The sequence below is a fragment of the Thermobia domestica genome, chromosome 2 (assembly GCF_964235325.1).
Source record: "Thermobia domestica chromosome 2, izTheDome1.hap1.1, whole genome shotgun sequence".
In the NCBI taxonomy this organism is placed as follows: domain Eukaryota; kingdom Metazoa; phylum Arthropoda; class Insecta; order Zygentoma; family Lepismatidae; genus Thermobia; species Thermobia domestica.
Window position 1 is genome coordinate 85,266,729 of NC_137455.1, and position 19,812 is coordinate 85,286,540.

At 35.9% G+C, this 19,812-nt stretch overlaps 1 protein-coding gene across 3 annotated transcripts in view; it reads left to right on the forward strand.

The window, feature by feature from the left end:
- Positions 1–19,812, forward strand: part of Vps52 (vacuolar protein sorting 52) — an 87,016-nt gene that overhangs the window by 52,976 nt on the left and 14,228 nt on the right. For all 3 annotated transcript variants that reach the window (XM_081743506.1, XM_081743513.1, XM_081743499.1), the window contains exons 8-10: positions 199–387; positions 8,706–8,861; positions 16,613–16,767. In XM_081743506.1, the coding sequence (XP_081599632.1) occupies positions 199–387; positions 8,706–8,861; positions 16,613–16,767 (500 nt within the window). The remainder of the gene's footprint in view (positions 1–198; positions 388–8,705; positions 8,862–16,612; positions 16,768–19,812) is intronic.

Here is a 19,812-nt window from a genome sequence, read left to right on the forward strand (position 1 = left end):
GTAGAGCAACTGCGTGGCAGAGGAAAGATTGGGGTTTGTGATGTGTGCAGTCAATTTAGTGTAATATTTAAAAATAGATACCGATAATTATGAATTAATGTATTTGTCAAAAGTGTTACGTAAGAATTTAATACAATTATTGCGCAACTACGTTAATTGATTGAGTATTCAAGCTTTTTTTTTGTATTATTCGTTCAGTATGAAGAAGCTGCTACAAAGGAAGATTTGATGGGAATAGAAGACAACATTCAGCGTAGCATTTTCTCTAAACCATCACTTAAAAATAAAGCTACAGTGTTTACCATTGGTAATCGAGGAGAAGTTTTAACTACACATTTAGAGGATCCTATAATAGTACCACATGTAGCTCAGAAGAGCGAAACGAAGGTACGTTATTTTTATATAACTTCTGTTTAATTATGCAATTTAAATAATCACCAATGTCTTTATTTTGCTCATATTTTTATTAGGGGTATTCTAACGAAATTCCTGATGACAGCAATTTTCATTCGATGTCAGGAGTGGCGTGAGGACGAGTACTAGATTGACGAGCTAATGACCTGCAACGCAAGTTTTCTGGCATTTGAAGCCATGCCTATTTCGTCTCGCGTATGCTTACTTTTGCCCGAGAAATAAAGAAAAATCTCATGTTGTAGATGCACCTTGCTGATATCCATGTGATGTTGCAGAAAGGTCAAAGATAACCACAGACGAAGTAGGCAATACCGAGAATGAGCATACGACCGATGTTTCATCTCACTTGTTTCTTGCACTATTGCTCTCTTGTTTGTTGCTAATGTACTTTGCCTAAGCTAATGTTCTCATCTATAATATTACTCAGTCATTTTTTCTCTTCTAATATTTTGAGTGCGACCCTTAGGAACAAACACAGGCGTAAGTCTTTTTCTCAATAAGATCTTCACATTATTTATGTATCAACAGTGAATTTTTTTAAGAACAATTACCAAAATTAAATCAGTATTTGTGGTCACTTGTTTCTCAGTAAAATTGTGGGCTACTCTTTTTTATCTTGTACAACAATGAAGAATATGTGTACATTATTTTCACTGCTGATATAAAAATAATGAAAAAAAGGACAAGCCTATTTTTCTCCCTGAGGAGAAGTATCCGAGGAGTCCACTCCAAATATTGGAAGAGAAGTTGATTGAGGAACAGTAGCAGGTAAGCAGGGTTTGAAAAAAACAAACCCACCTGGGCCCATGTGGGTTTTTTCGAAATATTTCAATCTCTTTGGGGTAAAAATGTTAAAATATAATTTAAATTTCAAGATTGTCATTGTCACAACTTGCAACAACTTTTTATTCACTGCTGTTTTGAAAAAATTGCTGCCATTTTGAAATTTTATATCGGATCGCCGAAAAAATCTATACAGCAAATTTAGTATGTCTTGTGCTTCTACCCACAAAATTTCAACTTAAAAAGTCCGAAAATTGCACCCTGTAGCATGGATACTCGCTATTTTGAAAAATGGGCGCCATTTTGAAATTTTATGCCGCCAAAATATATACAGCTGATTTAGTCTCTCGTGCTTCTACTCTGAAAATTTCTACTCGAAAGACCGAAAATTGCACTTTGTAGCGTGGATGTCAGCTATTTAAAAAAAAAAAAAAAAAAGCGCCATTTTGTAATTTTACGTTGGTATGCCGCCAAAATCTATACAGAAAATTTAGTGTGTCTCCGGCTTGTATCCTGAAAACTTAAAAGACCGAAAGTTGAACACTGTGTGGTACAGGCAGACAAAGGAACAAATGTAGATCGAGTCGTCCCAGAAGCCTCACTGACGTTCGCCAAATATGAATACCAAATAGCTATATTAATTTAAAACAAAGACATAATTCATCAAACTGTCTTAAATATTTTTCAACGTAAAATAGATGGTTTTATTGTTGAAGTTCACTTTCGATGCTTTGTGCGTTCAATTACGGGAATTTCCCGACCACTTGTTGCAAGACAGTTCTTTTCCGAAAATTAATTTAAAACAATTAACAAAGATAGGCCTATAATTCATATTTTATAAAGTAAATATTTTAAAATGTCTTAAATGAAATTAAATTATCTTCCAGCGTAAAATAAATAGTTTTATTGTTGAAGTATTCACTTCCGATGCTTTGTGGGTTCAATTGCGGGAATTTCCCGAACAGTTCTTTCACGACAGGTTTTCCCTGATAATGCAACTTGCTTTACTGTACATCGAAACATCCATTAATACTTGCAGCACTTGAAATAGTAAGCGTTACGTAGTCTTCGGAGCTCCGAGCATTAAGCCTCGTAATTTTGACAAGAATTTTTACGCTATTGCTGGTGTTGATTCTACAGAATGCTTATGTGAATAGTAACAATAAATGACTGAACTAAACTGTTGTCGTTGGAAAACCAAATTTTGCTGAATACTTTTGTTACCATCAAAAGTAAGAAATAATACTAATAGTTTTACTAATGCATTTACATGTTTACTGTTAGTACCGGCACGTATGACCTTAAACCCGTCAACGTATGAGGGAGCACCGGCATCTATGACCTTAAACCCGTCAACGTATGAGGGATAACGTCCCTCGGCAGCGCCGAGTCAGGGAGCACACTATTCACGGAAAGTATTGTCTAAAATATAAAATTGCATATTTTACTTCAAATAGGCTATAAGCATAATCCATACATTAATTTGTTCTCAAGCTAAGGTGAGTTCTTTATTATTCATTCATTCAATGCATTCAGAACTTTACAAATGTTTTACGTTGAATGATGTTGTCTAATTTAATGTAAAAGGATCTAATTCGCCCAAAGAAAGTTCAAAATCTGATAAAAATAACTTTTAATGTGATCATCTTAGTTGTACCAATAATACACTAACAAAAAGGTCAAAAACCCAGGTGGGTTTTAAGATTTTTTTTTTCGGACTGGGCCCACTTGGGCAATCCCTGCAGGTAAGTAAGTAATTCGTTATAAAATATTTGTGTTAATAATGCAAGTTTATTTTTTTCTTATAAAGTTCGTCGTAAAAACCTTTTCAAGAAAGTAAATACAGCAAATAAATCTGTATTAAATAACGCAAACTCATATGTTATAATGCTGACCGACATCGATTAACACTGATCATATTCATGCCTTCATTTTATTAACGACTATTTTAATGTGGGTGTCTTCAGATATGTCGAAGTAAAACTATTTTGATCGAATCTACGTACAGTGATGTCCTACCCAATTTTCGAAAGCTTTTTTCCTGTCACGTGTTTGGAATAACAATACCTAAACGAACTTTTTTTAAAAAATGGCTTCTCTATAGATAGGAAACTAACATAAATAAAATGTCTCCATGATATAATTAGTCTAGAATTTCTAAAAGTAGATAAAAGTGAAGAAACACAAACTATGCGAAAACTTAGAAAATGCCTAACTAAAGTGCATACAAGCAGAAGAAATGAGCTTGCGCGATATATATATATATATATAATTCATTATTAGAAAAATACCAAAACTGTTTCAAAAATGAAATAAAAGCGTACTGACTACATCATAACCACAAATGACCCTTGTGCTTTGTCGGAAAATGTTGTAAGGATTTTTATTTATGTTTCGTAGACCAGTATGTCGTTAAGCGATACTACAAATACTGTTTTTCATTTCCTTTGAGAAATTAAGAAAATAGTATACTGATGATGGGTTTTGTTCATAATTAAACTATTTTCATCATATTTCATAAACCAGGATACAAATTACCCATTCTCTCTATCTTATTGAAATAATTATTTTATTGTAACACAACATATGCCATGAGTTTCATTTAGAGATTGATTTTAATCTGATCACCAGTTGCTGTTGAACGAAAGAGCGTGATAGACCTATTTGAATATTGGTGGTTATTTGTTGTAGCCTTGTTCGAAGAATTTGAGAATTTTTAAATGCGCTTCGAACAGTAAGCAATAAATGAAGTGCTATAGATATGAGAAAAAGGAAGAAAAGTAAATTAGGCTATTGAAGAGGAGATCAATAAAATAAATAATGTATTAAATTATCGTCCAATTAAGTAAGTTTCTATCCACGATGATGGAAATGAGACTGTGGTTAGGAGAATGATTTGAATAGTCAGGTCGTTATAGAAAGTTCAGAAATATTTTGAAAGCCTGTTAGAACTTCATACAAATGTAAATTGTGGATAGATCCGATAAGTAATCAATTTTTAATATCATTTTATTGTTATTGTTTTAAAAGTTAATCTGATTCGAAATCTTAATAAGATAAAATTATGTTGTGTTTAATCAGGAATCAGAAAAAGTAAACATTGTCATGCAGTAAGAAATTACGCATGATGTTTGTTATTGTTTATATGTCGTCTAGACATAATGTGTAAATCATGATGAAAAGACAGAAATTAAGAAAAGAGCTTGTAAGCTCTATGATGTAAAATATTTTGTGTATTCAGCTTTGTTCACAAATACACATTTCGGGTATGACATAATATGCAGATTAGCAGAAATAAACTGTCTGAGAATTTTGGACATGGCACAACAATGGAGAAACGAAAGTTTCTAACAGCTATGACATTTTGACGTCATTCCAAAGTTGAGGGGACACATTCCATCGTCTGAAAGATGGAATAAAAAGCTATTCTTTGTTGGATGAAGGAGGAAGTTTGGATAGAGCGATTGAAGCGTGAACATCTTAAGAAGAAGCTGAACGAGGTTTCACGATACCTCGGTCGCAGGTTCGAGACCAGACGACATCCAGTTGTCGGGTGACAGCTGGACACCAGACATCAAGTTTCCAGTTCAATCATCGCCCATGGTTCTAACAACAGGCTTACCAGGTATGTCATCGGCTGTGTTGTGGCCTATGTTAAATTCTCAGAAGTTTATAGGTTCTGCGACTGAGAGTGTCATGTTATATCCAAAAGCATAAACATTACACATCACACTAAAATCAACTTAATTAGAATATAGTTGTTATTTAAAGATATTTGATTTCACTCATTTATTATTAACCTCTCGCTAAATTGTGGTTTATACCTGTCCATTCCGGATAGTGGATAGAAGCGGCCTTACTGCATCACATTAAGCACTTTTCATCCCCATTAATTCAGGCACAGATGCAGTTAGGTTGTCAAAATAAAGGATTTTTAGAAAAGAGCAGATAACAAGTTTGTGGAACAAAGCTATAGTGGCAGCACCGGAGCTCACTACTATCAATAGTGACCTTGTATGTGACACATACCAGGCAGTATAATTATGTATTTGTTTTTCTTGTATCATTACTTCAGTTGTACTGCTTTGGTGATTTTTTAAAAATGAAATTCAGTATACATTTCCACTCAGTTGTCACTTGGTTTTCAGTTCATACATGGTTATTATTTTGTTTGGAATGTATCATCCTTTTTCAGCACTTATGTTGTATGAGATGTGAACTTATAGCTTAACGTGGAATCCGAATCACATCATAGATGTTCATTTCACTTCGACCTCCCTCACCCTCGCCCTCGCAGTAGCAGTTAGCCCTCGCCCTCGCGAATGGAATTGTCCATCGCCCTCGCGCGCCCTCACCCTCGCTGTTGAAACTTGTCCTCGCCCTCGCGGCCAAAACTTGTCCTCGCCCTCGCGCACCCTCACCCTCGCCATCGAAGCTTGCCATCGACCTCGCGCACCCTTACCCTCGCCATCGAAGCTTGTCCTCATCCTCGCGCACCCTCGCCCTCGCCGTCAAAGCTTGTCCTCGCCCTCGCGCACCCTCGCCCTCGCCGTCAAAGCTTGTCCTTGCCCTCGCGCACCCTCACCCTCGCTGTCGAAGCTTCTCCTCGCCCTCGCACACCCTCGCCCTTTTCGTCGAAGCTTTTCCTCGCCCTCGCGCACCCTCACTCTCGCCATCGAAGCTTGTCCTCGCCCTCACGATAGGAGTTGTCCATTATCCTCGCTCGCCCTCGCCTTCGTGCTCAAAACTTTTCCTCGCCCTCGCGCACCCTCGCCCTCATATCATTGAGGGTGAGGAGGCCGCGAGAGGGCCTCCTTCGTGAGGATCAGAGCATCAATTATTCAACCTATTTGTTGAATTATTTCCTTATCGTCAGTGGCGGATCCAGGGGGACGATCGCTCCCCCCCAGAAGAGGAAACTTCTTTATTTTATGTATACAAATAAAACGCATCCCAGAGTTTGGAGCTCTTAAAAGTAGCTCTAAGTAGCAGTATTACAACCCACCACCCCCACCAGAAGTCCGTCCTGGATCCGCCCTTGCTTAACATACGTCCTAAAGAAAGGAAACTAAACATATCATCGTATAACTTACTGTGGAACACCTAAAATGGAACAACTGTTACAATGGAGATCTCGGTCGATAGTGACGTTTACATCATTTATCAACAGTATCTAATGCCTTTACTTCAAAATGTTCCTTGAACTACGATGCAAGCATAAGTATTCAGCCACACAAGGGCGACTCTCATGAGGGTGAGGGTGAAATCAAGGTTTGATGAGTGGCGGTAGAGTGACTGCCGCGGACTATCTGTCAGAATTTGACAGTCAACACGTTGGCCAACCCTGATGTATGTAGCGTAACTGAGGAATTTGAACAAATTCAAAGGGAAAGATCTAAAGAGCTTAATTTTGAAACCGTCAGCAAACAAATAAAATACTTCAGAACACTATTGTTGAATTATCACTCGGAAATATATACCCATTCTAACCTATAACATGAATGACTTCATTGATTTGAATGTGAATCTAAGTTAATTGGTATTTTAAAATATAAACTGAAATGTGTCAATGTGCTTGTAAGGTTAATTTCGATGCTCAAATATTGTTAATATTCACCACTAATAGAGATACATTTGTTCTACCTTAACAATGTTAAAATTTTAATTTTTTTTCAATAATTGCCATAAATATGAAACTTTGTCTTAAGAAACTACCCTAGGGGCCAATTTGTGCACTTTATCACTTTGGTCTTGGTTCATTTTTGGCAGCTATCATTGTTGGAAAGTTTATTTTCAGTAATTCCCACAATTATGAAATTATATCTTTTAAACGTTGTCTCAAGGATTCCTTACACTACAAATACGTAAAGGCAAATGGAAAATGAAATCTTTAGTTTAAGATCCCACATCGATTCAGATAATAGTTTGGACTGTCACAAAACTATGAAAAGTTAAAAATTCCGATTAATTGTAACAACTTCATCAGTGGTGGACATTGGAGGAGGATGTATGCTATTAATCAGCCCATTTCATGGGCATCCAAACTCACGAGCCCAACGCTCGCTAGCTCGGCATTCGCGCTCGACCGTTCTCGGGTTCAATAATTAAGCGCTACCCCGAGCGCCAATGAAATAAGTCAGCGCGAGTCCAACTGAGGGAAGTGAGCCCGAGCACGATTCCCAAAGGAATAAATGAGCGAGAGCCAGTTGAAAAAAATGAGCCCGAGTCCGAGAGAGTCCAGAGCAAAATGGCCATCTATGAACCAAAGTTATTCCATCGAGTCTTTTTCCATCTGATCTACTGCATTCTGATGGTTCTCTCATTGATTGTGTTTGTTCAGATATCAGCGCTCTTGTCATTTACAGCTGAATGACGTGAGTGACTGTCTGTCTGTCTACCAACACTCTTTAAACATGACAGTGTAGTAGACACTTCTTATCTAAAACGTCTCCAGCACAGGGAGGGCAACAATGAGGCACACTTACTTCTTAATGTAGCACTATTTCTACCCGGAAACTTTCATGAGAAAAATCAAATATTATTCTTATTTGCATTATTATTTTTAATAATTATGTACGTACACACGAGAAATTGTCTACTGCAATTAATTGAAAGGAAAAATACGATTAATGTATAACCTTGCTATGACACTAACTTTTCATCTAGGGGACATGGCAGATGATATTTTAAATTTTGCCTCTCTCCAAAAGAGGTCAAACAGCAAACTCCAAAACAGTTGCTTTTAAAGAAGCTTGTCCTCCTCCCTCGCGTGCCCTCGTTCTCCTGAAGGAAGTTGTCTCTAGCCATCGTGCACCCTCGCTCCCGCAGTAACACTTGGCCCTCACCCTCGTTCACCCTCGCCCTCTTCGTCGAAGCTTTTCCTCGTCCTCGCGCACCCTCACCCCCGCCATCGAAGCTTGTCCTCGCCCTCGCGCATCCTCACCCTCGCTGCCGAAACTTGTCCTCACCCTTGCGCACCCTCGTCCTCTTCGTCGAAGCTTTTCCTCGCCTTCGCGCACCCTCGCCATCGAAGCTTGTCCTCGCCCTCGCGGCCAAAACTTGTCCTCGCTCTCGCGCTTCCTCGCCCTCGCGTCACTGTGGGCGAGGGAACTTGAGGGTGAGGATGCCCTCGCGAGGGTGAACATCTCTGAATCACATATCCCAAAAAAACTGAACTAGGATCTCCTGTACCAAAGAGATGTACGCTAACCGAATAGTCATGAGGGAGCTCAGTCTTTTTACATCTATACTGTACATTACTAGATAGTGTTCCGACTCCTAGAGCTTTGGTATATGATCTGACTACACCAAGTGTGTAATCACCGTATATATTGACTTTTTTTTTTTTTTTTTTTTTTTGTATTGTGATGTTGGTCACTAATATTTTTTTTCCGGAAATATTTCTTTTTGCTTACATTTGTATTGGGAATGTAAAATTAAATAGTGTATATTTTCGAAAAACGAATAGTTACCTTTATTTTTTAATTGTTGCTTAATTTTCTTTTTAGTACCCATTTGAAGCACTGTTTCGCAGTGAACAATATGCACTTGTAGATAATGCCTGTAGGGAGTACCTCTTCATTACCGAATTCTTTATGGTGAAGAATTTCGCAGCATTAGAGTTATTCAACCAAATCATGGGCAAGACGTTGAATATGTTTGTGGTAAGTGTTAAAAAATAACCTGACCGTTGATTTTTCTTTTATTGATCATATTAAAAAAAGATTGAAAAATCACGATTTTATTTTTAAAAAATATTTTTGTTGATTTTTTTATTTCAATCACTTGCGCTTGATTATTTTTTTTTTTTAAAAAAAACGGAATAACATTTACATCATGTTCCTTTTCGTAATTGGTAAACTGTGGGGATTTCAGATTTCTTTATTAAGTAATGTTAGAGTAAAAGCGATATCAAGAATTTCCCAATATTCATGTTGTGTTTTCTCTAAGGTATTTCTCACATGTGAGAGTTATTCAGTAGCAGTACAATATTGTTGCCGCGGCGTTGTCACCGTGTTCTTGCAAATTCAATCCACAACTAGCTGAACCTGCGCTCTCTACACAGCACATCATTCACATATGAGCATGAATCTCCTTGTTATTCCTCACATCAGTACATGTCCCTTTACAAACACAAGTGAAACACGTCTTGATAAAAAATGAGCAAGAGTTACCATAAAGGGAAGATTTTTTCGAGTACTTTTTCAATATCTCGCACCGTTTGCAAGATTTGAGCCTACTTCCGTTTGGAGTTCTTAATTCATGTATGATCAGTGTTTTCTATCTTCTTGCATGCAGTATGTAATAAGCAAATACATTACACAAATAATTAATTATAATGTCAGTGATATATGGTGTTCATTGGGCAAAACACTCCAAACAATAAAGATTCAATTTACTGTTAGAGTGAAGAAATGGTTATCCTTCGTTTTTTCATTATAATTTGCCCATGAAACAACCGCCTGAGAGGTATGCAACCCCTGTATACAATTGTGTTCTTGAAATGTATAATGTAGTTTTATATGATGCTTTAGTTTTTTCTTTTTTAATTTCAACACTTTCTGTGTATCCGTAAAAATGTAATAAAGAAATAGTGGCCATGTTTTTTTTAAATATTCAATTAGAACTGGACAATCTACACAAAATTTGCAATCGATCAGTGAAAATGTCATGTTTCTACAGCCTGTAGTTTCCGAGATCTCAGTGTCGAAAGAATTGGCCACAAACATATAAGCGCCCACAAACGTATAGTTTGAAAGAACTCCAAAGATGGCAGCACAATTCATTTGCATTGATTTTGCAAAAGGCTTATTAAAATACAAAGGCTTTGAACAATAATTTAAAAATATAAACTTTATATGAAAAAGATCTACTTAAATAAGTTATTTAAAGTACACATAGTTTAAAATATTTTTTTCTGTTAAACGTGAAATCACAAATAACCGTAAATCAAAGGGTTGAAATCCAATGTTATAGGTTGGAGCTCAGGCGCTTTTTGTTGTGATTGTAGCATTTTAGTAGATAGATGATTGAACGAAAGAAATATAGCGTATAGTAGCCATAATTAATAAATAACCAGGTTAAAGTATGTAGTGTAAAATATGTTACCATTTTGCAAACTGCAAAAGACTTAATTGCGCTACAAAGTGAGGAAAACCTATAGTAAAATATAGAATCCGAACCACTAAAATACAAATATAATGTTGGAAATGTGCAAAGCTTATTTATTATTGTTATATTTGGTCTAACTTCTATAACGTTCGCTATTTGTTCTTTATACATGTATATTCCAATCTAAATATTATATTTTATAAATTTTAGATTTAACAATATATATGTAGAAACATAGACTATGAGAACAATAATATTGGAAATATTTTTGTAAAATTATTTAAAAATATATATATAATAATACAATAAAAAAAAATTACAATCAATAGAAATCATATGTACTTATATCAGAAGAATAATTTGTGAATTTCTATATAGAAATATCAATAAAATAAAAGTCTTTTATTTTATATATTTATTTATTTACTTTTTTGGTTATAAATTGAATACTTTTTTTATACTCCTCTCACCATGAACATCAATACTTTTGTTTTAAAATTGTGAAGTTATTCAAGGTAAACTTATATTCCAATATGAATTAATACAAATATAAATATTTGATTTCAAGTTATCTGCATTCAGTATAAAAAAGTAATATCATAATATGTAAAACATTTTGGGAGTATTCGATCCCAGCCCTCGCCAAGTGAACTTTGTGGTGGACAAACACCGTGTGCGTGGGTTTTCTCGGGGTTCTCCCGTTTCCTCCCACTTTCTTCATTCCACCATTTCATTCATTACTCATCATCACCGTCTCCTTTAGCCTCACCGGCATAACCGTGGGACGTAAAACTCAAAGATTTCATTTCATTTCATTTTGGGAGTAAGGTGTTTTTAATTGAGAATAGCTGCTTTTTTGATTTTTTTTAATTATTATTATTAATGTCTGGCTGATATGCCCATTCTTAATTATATGCCTGTTCTTACGGGAAATATTTGAACCCCTCTTCTTATCCTTTGAAATGCATATTTGAATAGAAATGAAATAATAAAAAGAAGCTCGCCCCAAGTGTTAACTACCTTTAAAAAAATCACTTCAAATGGTGTAGCTGTTACTGTTACGAAAAATTTACCGAACTCCTATCCTTAAGAAACACATTTTAATTAAAGTGTGCGAATAATGGTAAACATCCAGGTCTATCCAACTGCTAAATTTAAAAATTTATTTTAAACGATTCAACCGTTTTTGGGGCACATGCCAACTTATTTTCAACGAGGAATTTATATACCGAGTTCCATCTCTCTAACGTAAGAGGATCGTGAGATACTCAATTTTCAATGTATCTATTTAACTCCCCTTCTCTCCCGAGGATACGGATTTTAATGAAAACTGACATTATAAAAACCCGACTCAAGCCAGTTATTGACTATGTACAAAAATTCATTTCAAACAATTCAATTGTTTTCCTGTGATGAGAGAAAACGAAGATGTTATTTTAGTATATTAAGCAAAGCATATAAACAGTCTCCCCATCGCCTCACCTAAGAAAACTGGAATTTTCGAAAACGCTGGACACATGTCCACTTATTTCTCGTAAAGAGTGTATATACGAAGTTTTATCTTCCGAACGTTAGGGGCTCCTGAGATAGTCTATTTTTGGCATACATTTAAAACCTCTTACCCTTGGGATACGCATTTATGAAAGTGAAATGATAAAATTCCAGCACATTTGTCGTAAGGCAACGTTGATTTGCATGTAGAAATGAATGAAAAAAAAAAAAAATGAAATTTCTCCCTTCTCTTCTTAGAAGTCGAATTTTCGAATTGGCGTATCAAATTATTTTTAATGTTGAGCTTATATACAGGGTAGGACAGAAAGGATGGACGTTATGTAAAGTCATAAAATCGTATTTTTAATTTTTTTTTTTTTTTTTTCAAAACAAAATCTATTGGCAAGATTCGAGTTCGTAGTAGCATTTTACAAAATCAAGTGTGGAAATCAGCATCTGGCATGTGGTATCCTTTATTACTCATTCATTTCTGAAGTCATTCTTCAAAATTGGCATGCACTCTTTACAATATACGTCTATCGATTCAGTGACTTCCACGCTAATAGCTTCCTTCAGATCTTCCAATGTACGGGACCAGTGCTTGTATACACGTGCTTTGAGGTAACTCCACAAGAAATAGCAGCACTTACACAGGTCCAATGTACGGGACAGTGGAGGCCAATGAATGTCCCCAGATCTGGAAATATGGCGACCAGGAAAGAGAGGGCGAAGAACGGTCATTAATGCTGTAGCTGTGTGGGCTGTAACCTCATTTTGTTGTAATTTCACACAGCAAATGGGAATACTTTTTCGTCGTGATTCAGGTAAGAAGTTCATTATCTCGATATAAAGCTCCAAGTTCACAGTAAACTCTATTCGCTATCCTCTTATACAGTTTCAGAAACTCAAAGGCATGGTCCCTTTCCACCAAAAACCTCAAAACAGCGCTCAAATAACGCCAGCGGACAACCCTCTCGCTGGGGAAATCCATCTGTCAATGATTGTGCGACGTCGGCTCATGTCTTTCCAATTTGTCAGGAAAGCAATTCTGATGGTCAATGACTATTTTTCCTTTCTTCTTTTTGTCAGTTTTTAAAAATCTTTTTCACAACACACTTTTCTTTTACTTTCCCGTAACTCAGATAAAGTAAACATTTTCAAGGAGCAATGTAACACAACAAGCATAAACGTCTCCCCTGAATGATTAAATATTATAGCAATAAAATGATAAGCTCTATATAAATAATAACTATTGACTGTTGCAAAATCAAAGAAATGTACTGTAATAGACGCACTCTTCAATTTTGGTAAACACGGAAGTGTAACACAGATCGAATATTATTACCATTATAGTAATAAATGCATCTGATATAGCGCTGTCCACGAGATGAGACGAGAAATAAGGTTTCCTTGTCTCACTTCGTAAATTTTATAAGTCACATCATGTCTCGCTTTCGAATAATTTCTTTCTCTAGTTTCGATTATCGAAAAAGATGTCTTCGCCTCGTTTCATTTTGTAAATTCACATACAAAATTTATGACCCGATTTTTTGAGATTTCCAAACTGTTATACATAAGTGTCGGAAATGTTACAGAACAAGTTTATCTGTCTGTCGTCAGGTATCACAGCCAAAACAATAGGAGGTATCGAGATGCGGATTTAGCATCAATTCAGCGTCCCAAGAATAGGTTCTATACCCTCCCTTAACCTCTGAAAGTGGTTCAAATTAACGATTTTTGGTTTCAGCATTTATTGCCATAGAACGAAAACAGTAAGGAATAGCGAGAAACGTTTTATATATACATACCGGGCCGGATTTATGCACGTGCACCTCCCTTTGTTTTAAATATACACTGTCTAAAATGAGAATCTAGCAGTGAATATAGCAACATTTTCCGAAACTTTCTGCCATCATGTTTCCGTTTGGGTCTTAAAAGAAAGCAGAGCTTTGCAAAAGCAATAGTTTAAGTCGATTTTCAAAAGGTTAAAGGAAAATGATTCACCAAGGAAAACAATATAGGATTTGACAAGTAGGGAAGAAAACAGAAGCCAGGAGGAGAGAACATTTTTTTCCTGCATAACACTTGCGACCTTCTTTGAAATACTTTTCTCCGTTCTATGCATCAGTGTTGTCAGGGGTAAAGAATACTGTCACATATCACTTTGAAGAGTTTCAGTGTGATTGGTTATTTTGGTAGTTATTAATGCACACCCCTCAGACAGTCTTTGATCCGGTCATATATACATGGTGGTTCAGTAATGTTGGACAGCCCTAAATAAATCGGAAACCAGAAGAGATATTAGCAAGAGTGTGGTGGATCCATATACTTGTGGAAGGGGGACGTCTTGTGAGGTACCACACAATGTTACCAGGTCAACAGTGTTGCCAGCTCAGTACAAAGTTGTATTTTTTTAAATGGAACATATAGAAGTTTATGCCATCAAAAGAATTAGTACAGAATGTGAATACCAACAAGCGAAACCGCACGTGTCAGTGTTGCCAAATAAGGAAGTTATAAAGCTTCAAAGATCAAGAAATTAAAGTGTCCGTAGAGCAAAACTAGCAAAAAGGCAAGAAAAATAATACTACGGAATGAAAAGGAGTAACCGAAAGAGTAAATTAAAGAACGCACAGCATCCAGTGAGTAACAGGGGGAAAAAATTGAAAATTTTGCAGTTGCTATAGGAGGAAAAGTGCCCATATGACATAATGCTGGAAACACCATAGAAAGTCTATGTAAGATTCAGGAATCCTAATAGCGTTTGTTCGAAAGCGATATCTCTAACCGTTTTCGAGATACACCAAAGGTGTGCGGGGTTTGCAACACTGCATAATTGATTTGACGATTAGACCCGTGTAGTTCTTACATTTTGTTGGGCGTATCATTTTCATTACTCGTTCCTGTAGTTTGGAGGGCGATGGAATTATTATGGTAGAGCGTTCACCTTTGATGCATATGGTCCTTGGTTCGATCCCAGCTTGCGCCAAGTGAGCTTCGTGGTGGACAAACCGTGTGCGTGGGTTTTTTCGGGGTTCTCCCGTTTCCTCCCATTTTATTTATTCCACCATTTCATTCATTTCTCATCATCACCGTCTTTTTTAGCCTAGCCGGCATAACCGTGGGAAATAAAACTTAAAGATTTCATTTTTATTTTTTCTAATAATCAGGTCCCAGGTGGCTTCCTTCCTTCCCCAATACTTTCTTCCTACCCTTTGCTCGGAGAGTGTGATGATGGCCAATTGACGTCGTTCCTCATGCGTGACGGGCTAACATGGCCATAGATGCTGAAAGCCCAGAAATCTAATTCCTAATCCGAATCCTTCAATTTTAGGGAGAAAATTGTATAATGTGAGTGTGATGAGGTTCATGAGTTAGATTTGTTTAATTTCTACTAGCTGAAGTGTCCGTTGCTCATACGGAATGAATAAATTTATGTAAAATATTCAAAAGGTGTATGTGAACCTAGTTTCTTTCCCCATGTAGGTATTTGAGTCGAAATGAAATGAAAATACAGCTTGACCGAAATGCTAAGTTCAAAAATTCATGATAAATAGTTCAACTGTTTCCTTATTTTTGCTATTTTATAAATATAAAATGAAATATCGCAAAGATATAGAAATTGTCGCCTTCCCAGCTTTAGAAGAGGAAATTTTGAGAACGTTTGGAAACGTGTCAACTTATTTTTAGTAAGGAGTACATCCTAACTTACATGCCTAACTTGAGGAGGCAGCGTTTATAAGTCACAACAAAGTTAGCACAAGTCCATAATTTTAGGACTTGTGCAGTTAAATTATTTTAGAACATTTGCCGTTTAGGATTTGTGCACGTAGTTGATTTTTAAAACTTGTTCATGTTCCAGTAATTTGCTTTAGTTTTAAAATTCCCATTGCCACACACAACTGTCATAGTGCACTAGCTGTCACAATGCTGTTATGAACGCAGTAATTCTAACGATAACAGCTATATTAGTAATACTAAAGCTAATTATCTGTTCTTCAGTTATACATGAATTATCTAAAGTAATTTACTTTGTTGTAAGAATGAATTAAGACACTTTTTAAGTATAGCCACATTAAAGAAAGAATAAAGAACCCTGAAATAATGCATCTGCTTTCTTGGAAGCTTAAGAATTATTCATATTGGTTAGGATTGGATTTCATGAAATGTCTCGCAAAACTTAAGAAATGCATTTCTTTTTCACTGGAATTTGATTCTGCCCCAGTGTGCTCTTCTACAAACTAGGGGTTCCCGTCCGCTTTGGTAGATAGGTAGATAAGCATGATAAGAAAACCTACTTAATTTTTCAACGTAATGAAATGAATAACCCCTCTTTGTTCCCAGTGTGTGGTGGTTGTTTTTCTTTTCCTTTTACGAAAAATTAAGAAAAATGTAGTTATCTGCAGTATACTGATGAATGACCTATGTACAGTCATTAAATTAAAATACCACCTGTATCTTTGACGTCCATAATCCACTACCAGATTTATAAGGGAAGAGACCTATTATTTAATTGGATCCGAACCACTGCTGGGATTTTTGTTCGAGTTGTATTTCCAGCAGGGGTTTCTATGGGTGAACATGTACATCGGAAGTGAACAAGCTCTTTATGAAACTTTGGAATCCTTGCATCATGCTTTTGATTTTCAAGTTTATAATAAATTCTTGCGAGACTAGGAGGTTTTGCATTTGCTCAGTAAAATTACAGAACTCTCAAATTTAACTCAGATATTGAAACGAATTTTGATTAAAACTACGTATAAAAATGAATAAAAGTGTTTGCGATCGTTATCTCATTTTCTTTTGTTTACAGAAAAACATGGATTTGTATGTACAAGACTGTTACGATGCTATCGCACTGTTTCTCTGTGTTCATATTATCCTGCGATACCAAATGCTTTGCCATAAACGTGCTGTGCCTGCTCTTGATAAATACTGGGAAAAACTGCAGGAGATGCTCTGGCCTAGGTAAGTTGACAAGGTTGCATGTGTTTTCGTAGATTCGGTGCGACTCCTATAAACTGAATTTCTTTTCCTGGATTTTTCTTTAACAAGATTAAGAGGGTAAATTGATAATTAACAATTGTGGCTTATTCGACGTTTCAAGTAATTTGTGTTATACATTTGATAGAATAAACTTAAGCTATAGTTGTTACATTGAGGAACTTTTTAGTAATTGATGGAAATATTCTTTTTTGGTGAAATTTTTAAATCAGTAATGCGGTTGTAGATTATGAGGATGAACTATTTAATAATGTGAAACATCTTAGAAATATTAGTAATTTTACTAAATGTGGCTTCCATGTAGCTGTATATGGCTTACAAGCGTGATTCGGGAAATCCATGAGGCCACATGCCCTAAACTTGTGAGATTTAACACTAAAGAAAGAAATAGCTTACAAATACTGTTTTACAAAAATATTTTTCCTTGATTTCTGAAATTTCTACAATCAAGAGGAATGTAGAGATTAAGATTGGCGAATACTCTGAGATTCTAGAGGATGGACCGTATACTGAAATGGTCATATAAAATTCTTAATTTTGTGTTCTGAACTTGTAAATTTTGTGGCAAGTAGCTGTAGTTGAAGAATAATGGCAGTTGTTGTCGATGACGCATATAAACGATATAACTTTTAGTATGTGAAACATGACTAACAGGGAGTAATTGATACTTGAATAGAAAAGGTAATGTATGAATGGTCAGAAAATTCGAAATTAATGGCTGTTGAGGAGAGAAAAAAATTCGGTGCCTTCAGTCCACACCGTAAAGAATATTGGGGCTGTAAGAGTGGCCGTATTTACTTCTGATGTTAATCGCTGTATCTACTTGTGTTAGGGATATCTGAAGAAGAAAATCTACCAGCATATATAGTGCATCTGCGAGCGCGATCATGACTTCCTTGTGGATTTGCGAAAATGAGTGTCAGATAGTTATCAGTTCGTCTCGAAAGGATATCCAAGAAAGTGAGGATAGTAAACGCGGTTTATGCACTGGCTACCTGTGCATATTCTGATAAGTATTTTAATACCAACCTTTCTGTAATATTTTGTGTATTGAACATTTTTGTTAGCCATATTCAGTTTGCCGTTTCTTGCGCCATCCTGTATATATTCTGTTATTTATTAAAAGAGCGAGATACTGCTACAGGTACAAAAAGTGAAGAGTAACAGAATACATTACATTATCATGAAGTGGGAGAAAATATCAATTGAGTTGTTACAAATTGTATTTTGCTAATATGTACGTCCTAGAAGATTGAAGAGGGTATGGCCATAAACACTTTTTTCTTTTTTTAATGAGTGAAAGTAAAAGTACATTGTCACCCCGACAATATAACAGGTACGAAACTGAATATTGAATCTAATTCGAACTACTCAGTCTATAGAACTTGATCAGCAAACAAAAATAATCTAAAGTGAAATCAAAATTAAATTTCCCATGAATAATGCTTACGTTACGTGGTGGGTGAGTAAAGTAGTTCAGTTTAGTATAAACAACACTTAAGAACCATACATGATCAAGTTTCGAAAATTATAGGTGATGATACTTGAACAGAATAGACAAAGCTAGTACCTCTTAATTTACTAATGTGTATTAATGTGAAATGTAACTATGATTTCCAAGAATAAATCCGTAATTCGGAGTTCACTATTTAACAAACTATTATTTATTGAAACGAATTATTACCTTTTGCAGGGAAAAATACATAGGAAGACTAATTAACATAATCACTGTACGTTTCCGATCAAGAAATGCGACGTGTTCAAGTTATGTAATGGGTGCAAATGGCTGAATGTAATATATCTCTGTAAGGCCTCTACGTTAGGTGTCTGAATAGAGCTAATAAGGCATAAGTGGTTGTGTGATGTCGAAAATTGGATTTTTAGAAATACCTAAGCGCCATCTGTTGTGATGGAATTTCACACTTCTTACACTATAAGACTAGTTCGTTAGTAATTACAAGGAAGCGAACGCTGCCATGCTCACCGAGGTGTACAAATTGTGTTCATTCTATTAACATGAAATGTTATATGGGATTCGTAGAAACGGCATGTAAGACGCAAAATATGCAATATATTATATAGAGAACTAGCAGGATCTTAAAAGCCTTAGTGGGTGGTAATCGGAACTGTCCGAACAATCATATCCTCTTACTAGTGACATTGTAACTTAACTTATGTTCAACGACGTTGCCATAGCTTTGGTCCCCATTACACTGTGATTAATGGGTTACACATTGGGTTCTTTCTTTCTATATAGAGAAGGGGGAAATAAACAAACACTGACCAATTTGCCTGCATATATAGATCATTCCGTCTCAATGGAAAAAGAAATATTCTGTTGAAAGCAGGTTGAAAGTGTCAAATAACAGCAACATCAAGCACTCGGAGTTTCCAGACTACTTTTTTCTTCGCCAAAACATTTGAGACATGCTATTCCATATTCATATGACTGAGAAGATCAGCTTTTGCTCACCCCCTATTTTCGCCGAGAGCTGCCGTCCAGTTTGAATTTTGTTCCTCTCTCCAAAAGAAGAAGGAAGATTTTTCCACTCAAAGTGTCAAATAACAAAACAACACAAACCATTCGGAGTTTCCACGCTACTTTTTTTTTCTTTTTCGCCAAAACCTTTCTCAAGTGACAGAGAGGAATACGCACTCATCCCTCTGGTCGAAAATTGTCAGCTAGCTTGAATTTCTTGGCAACACCGGATTTCGGAGAAAATGTTTGTTTTACTACCATGTAGTGGGAGGAGAAGGTTAATAGGTCAATTTTCCATACCTCCCCCAAGGTTTTTAAGAAGTTTCTAGAACTGTATGCGTTAATATTGATGAATAATGTAGTAGCGAAATATCTTCTTACAAAATGCCTGTCTGATAGTTGCCTTATAAAATATTGGAATACCAATTTGCAAGATTTTTATATTGCTTTCTGTTCAAGAGTACATACTAGAAACAAAAGATTACACATTAGAGATTTTGTACAATATATATATTATAATTGGGGCCCGG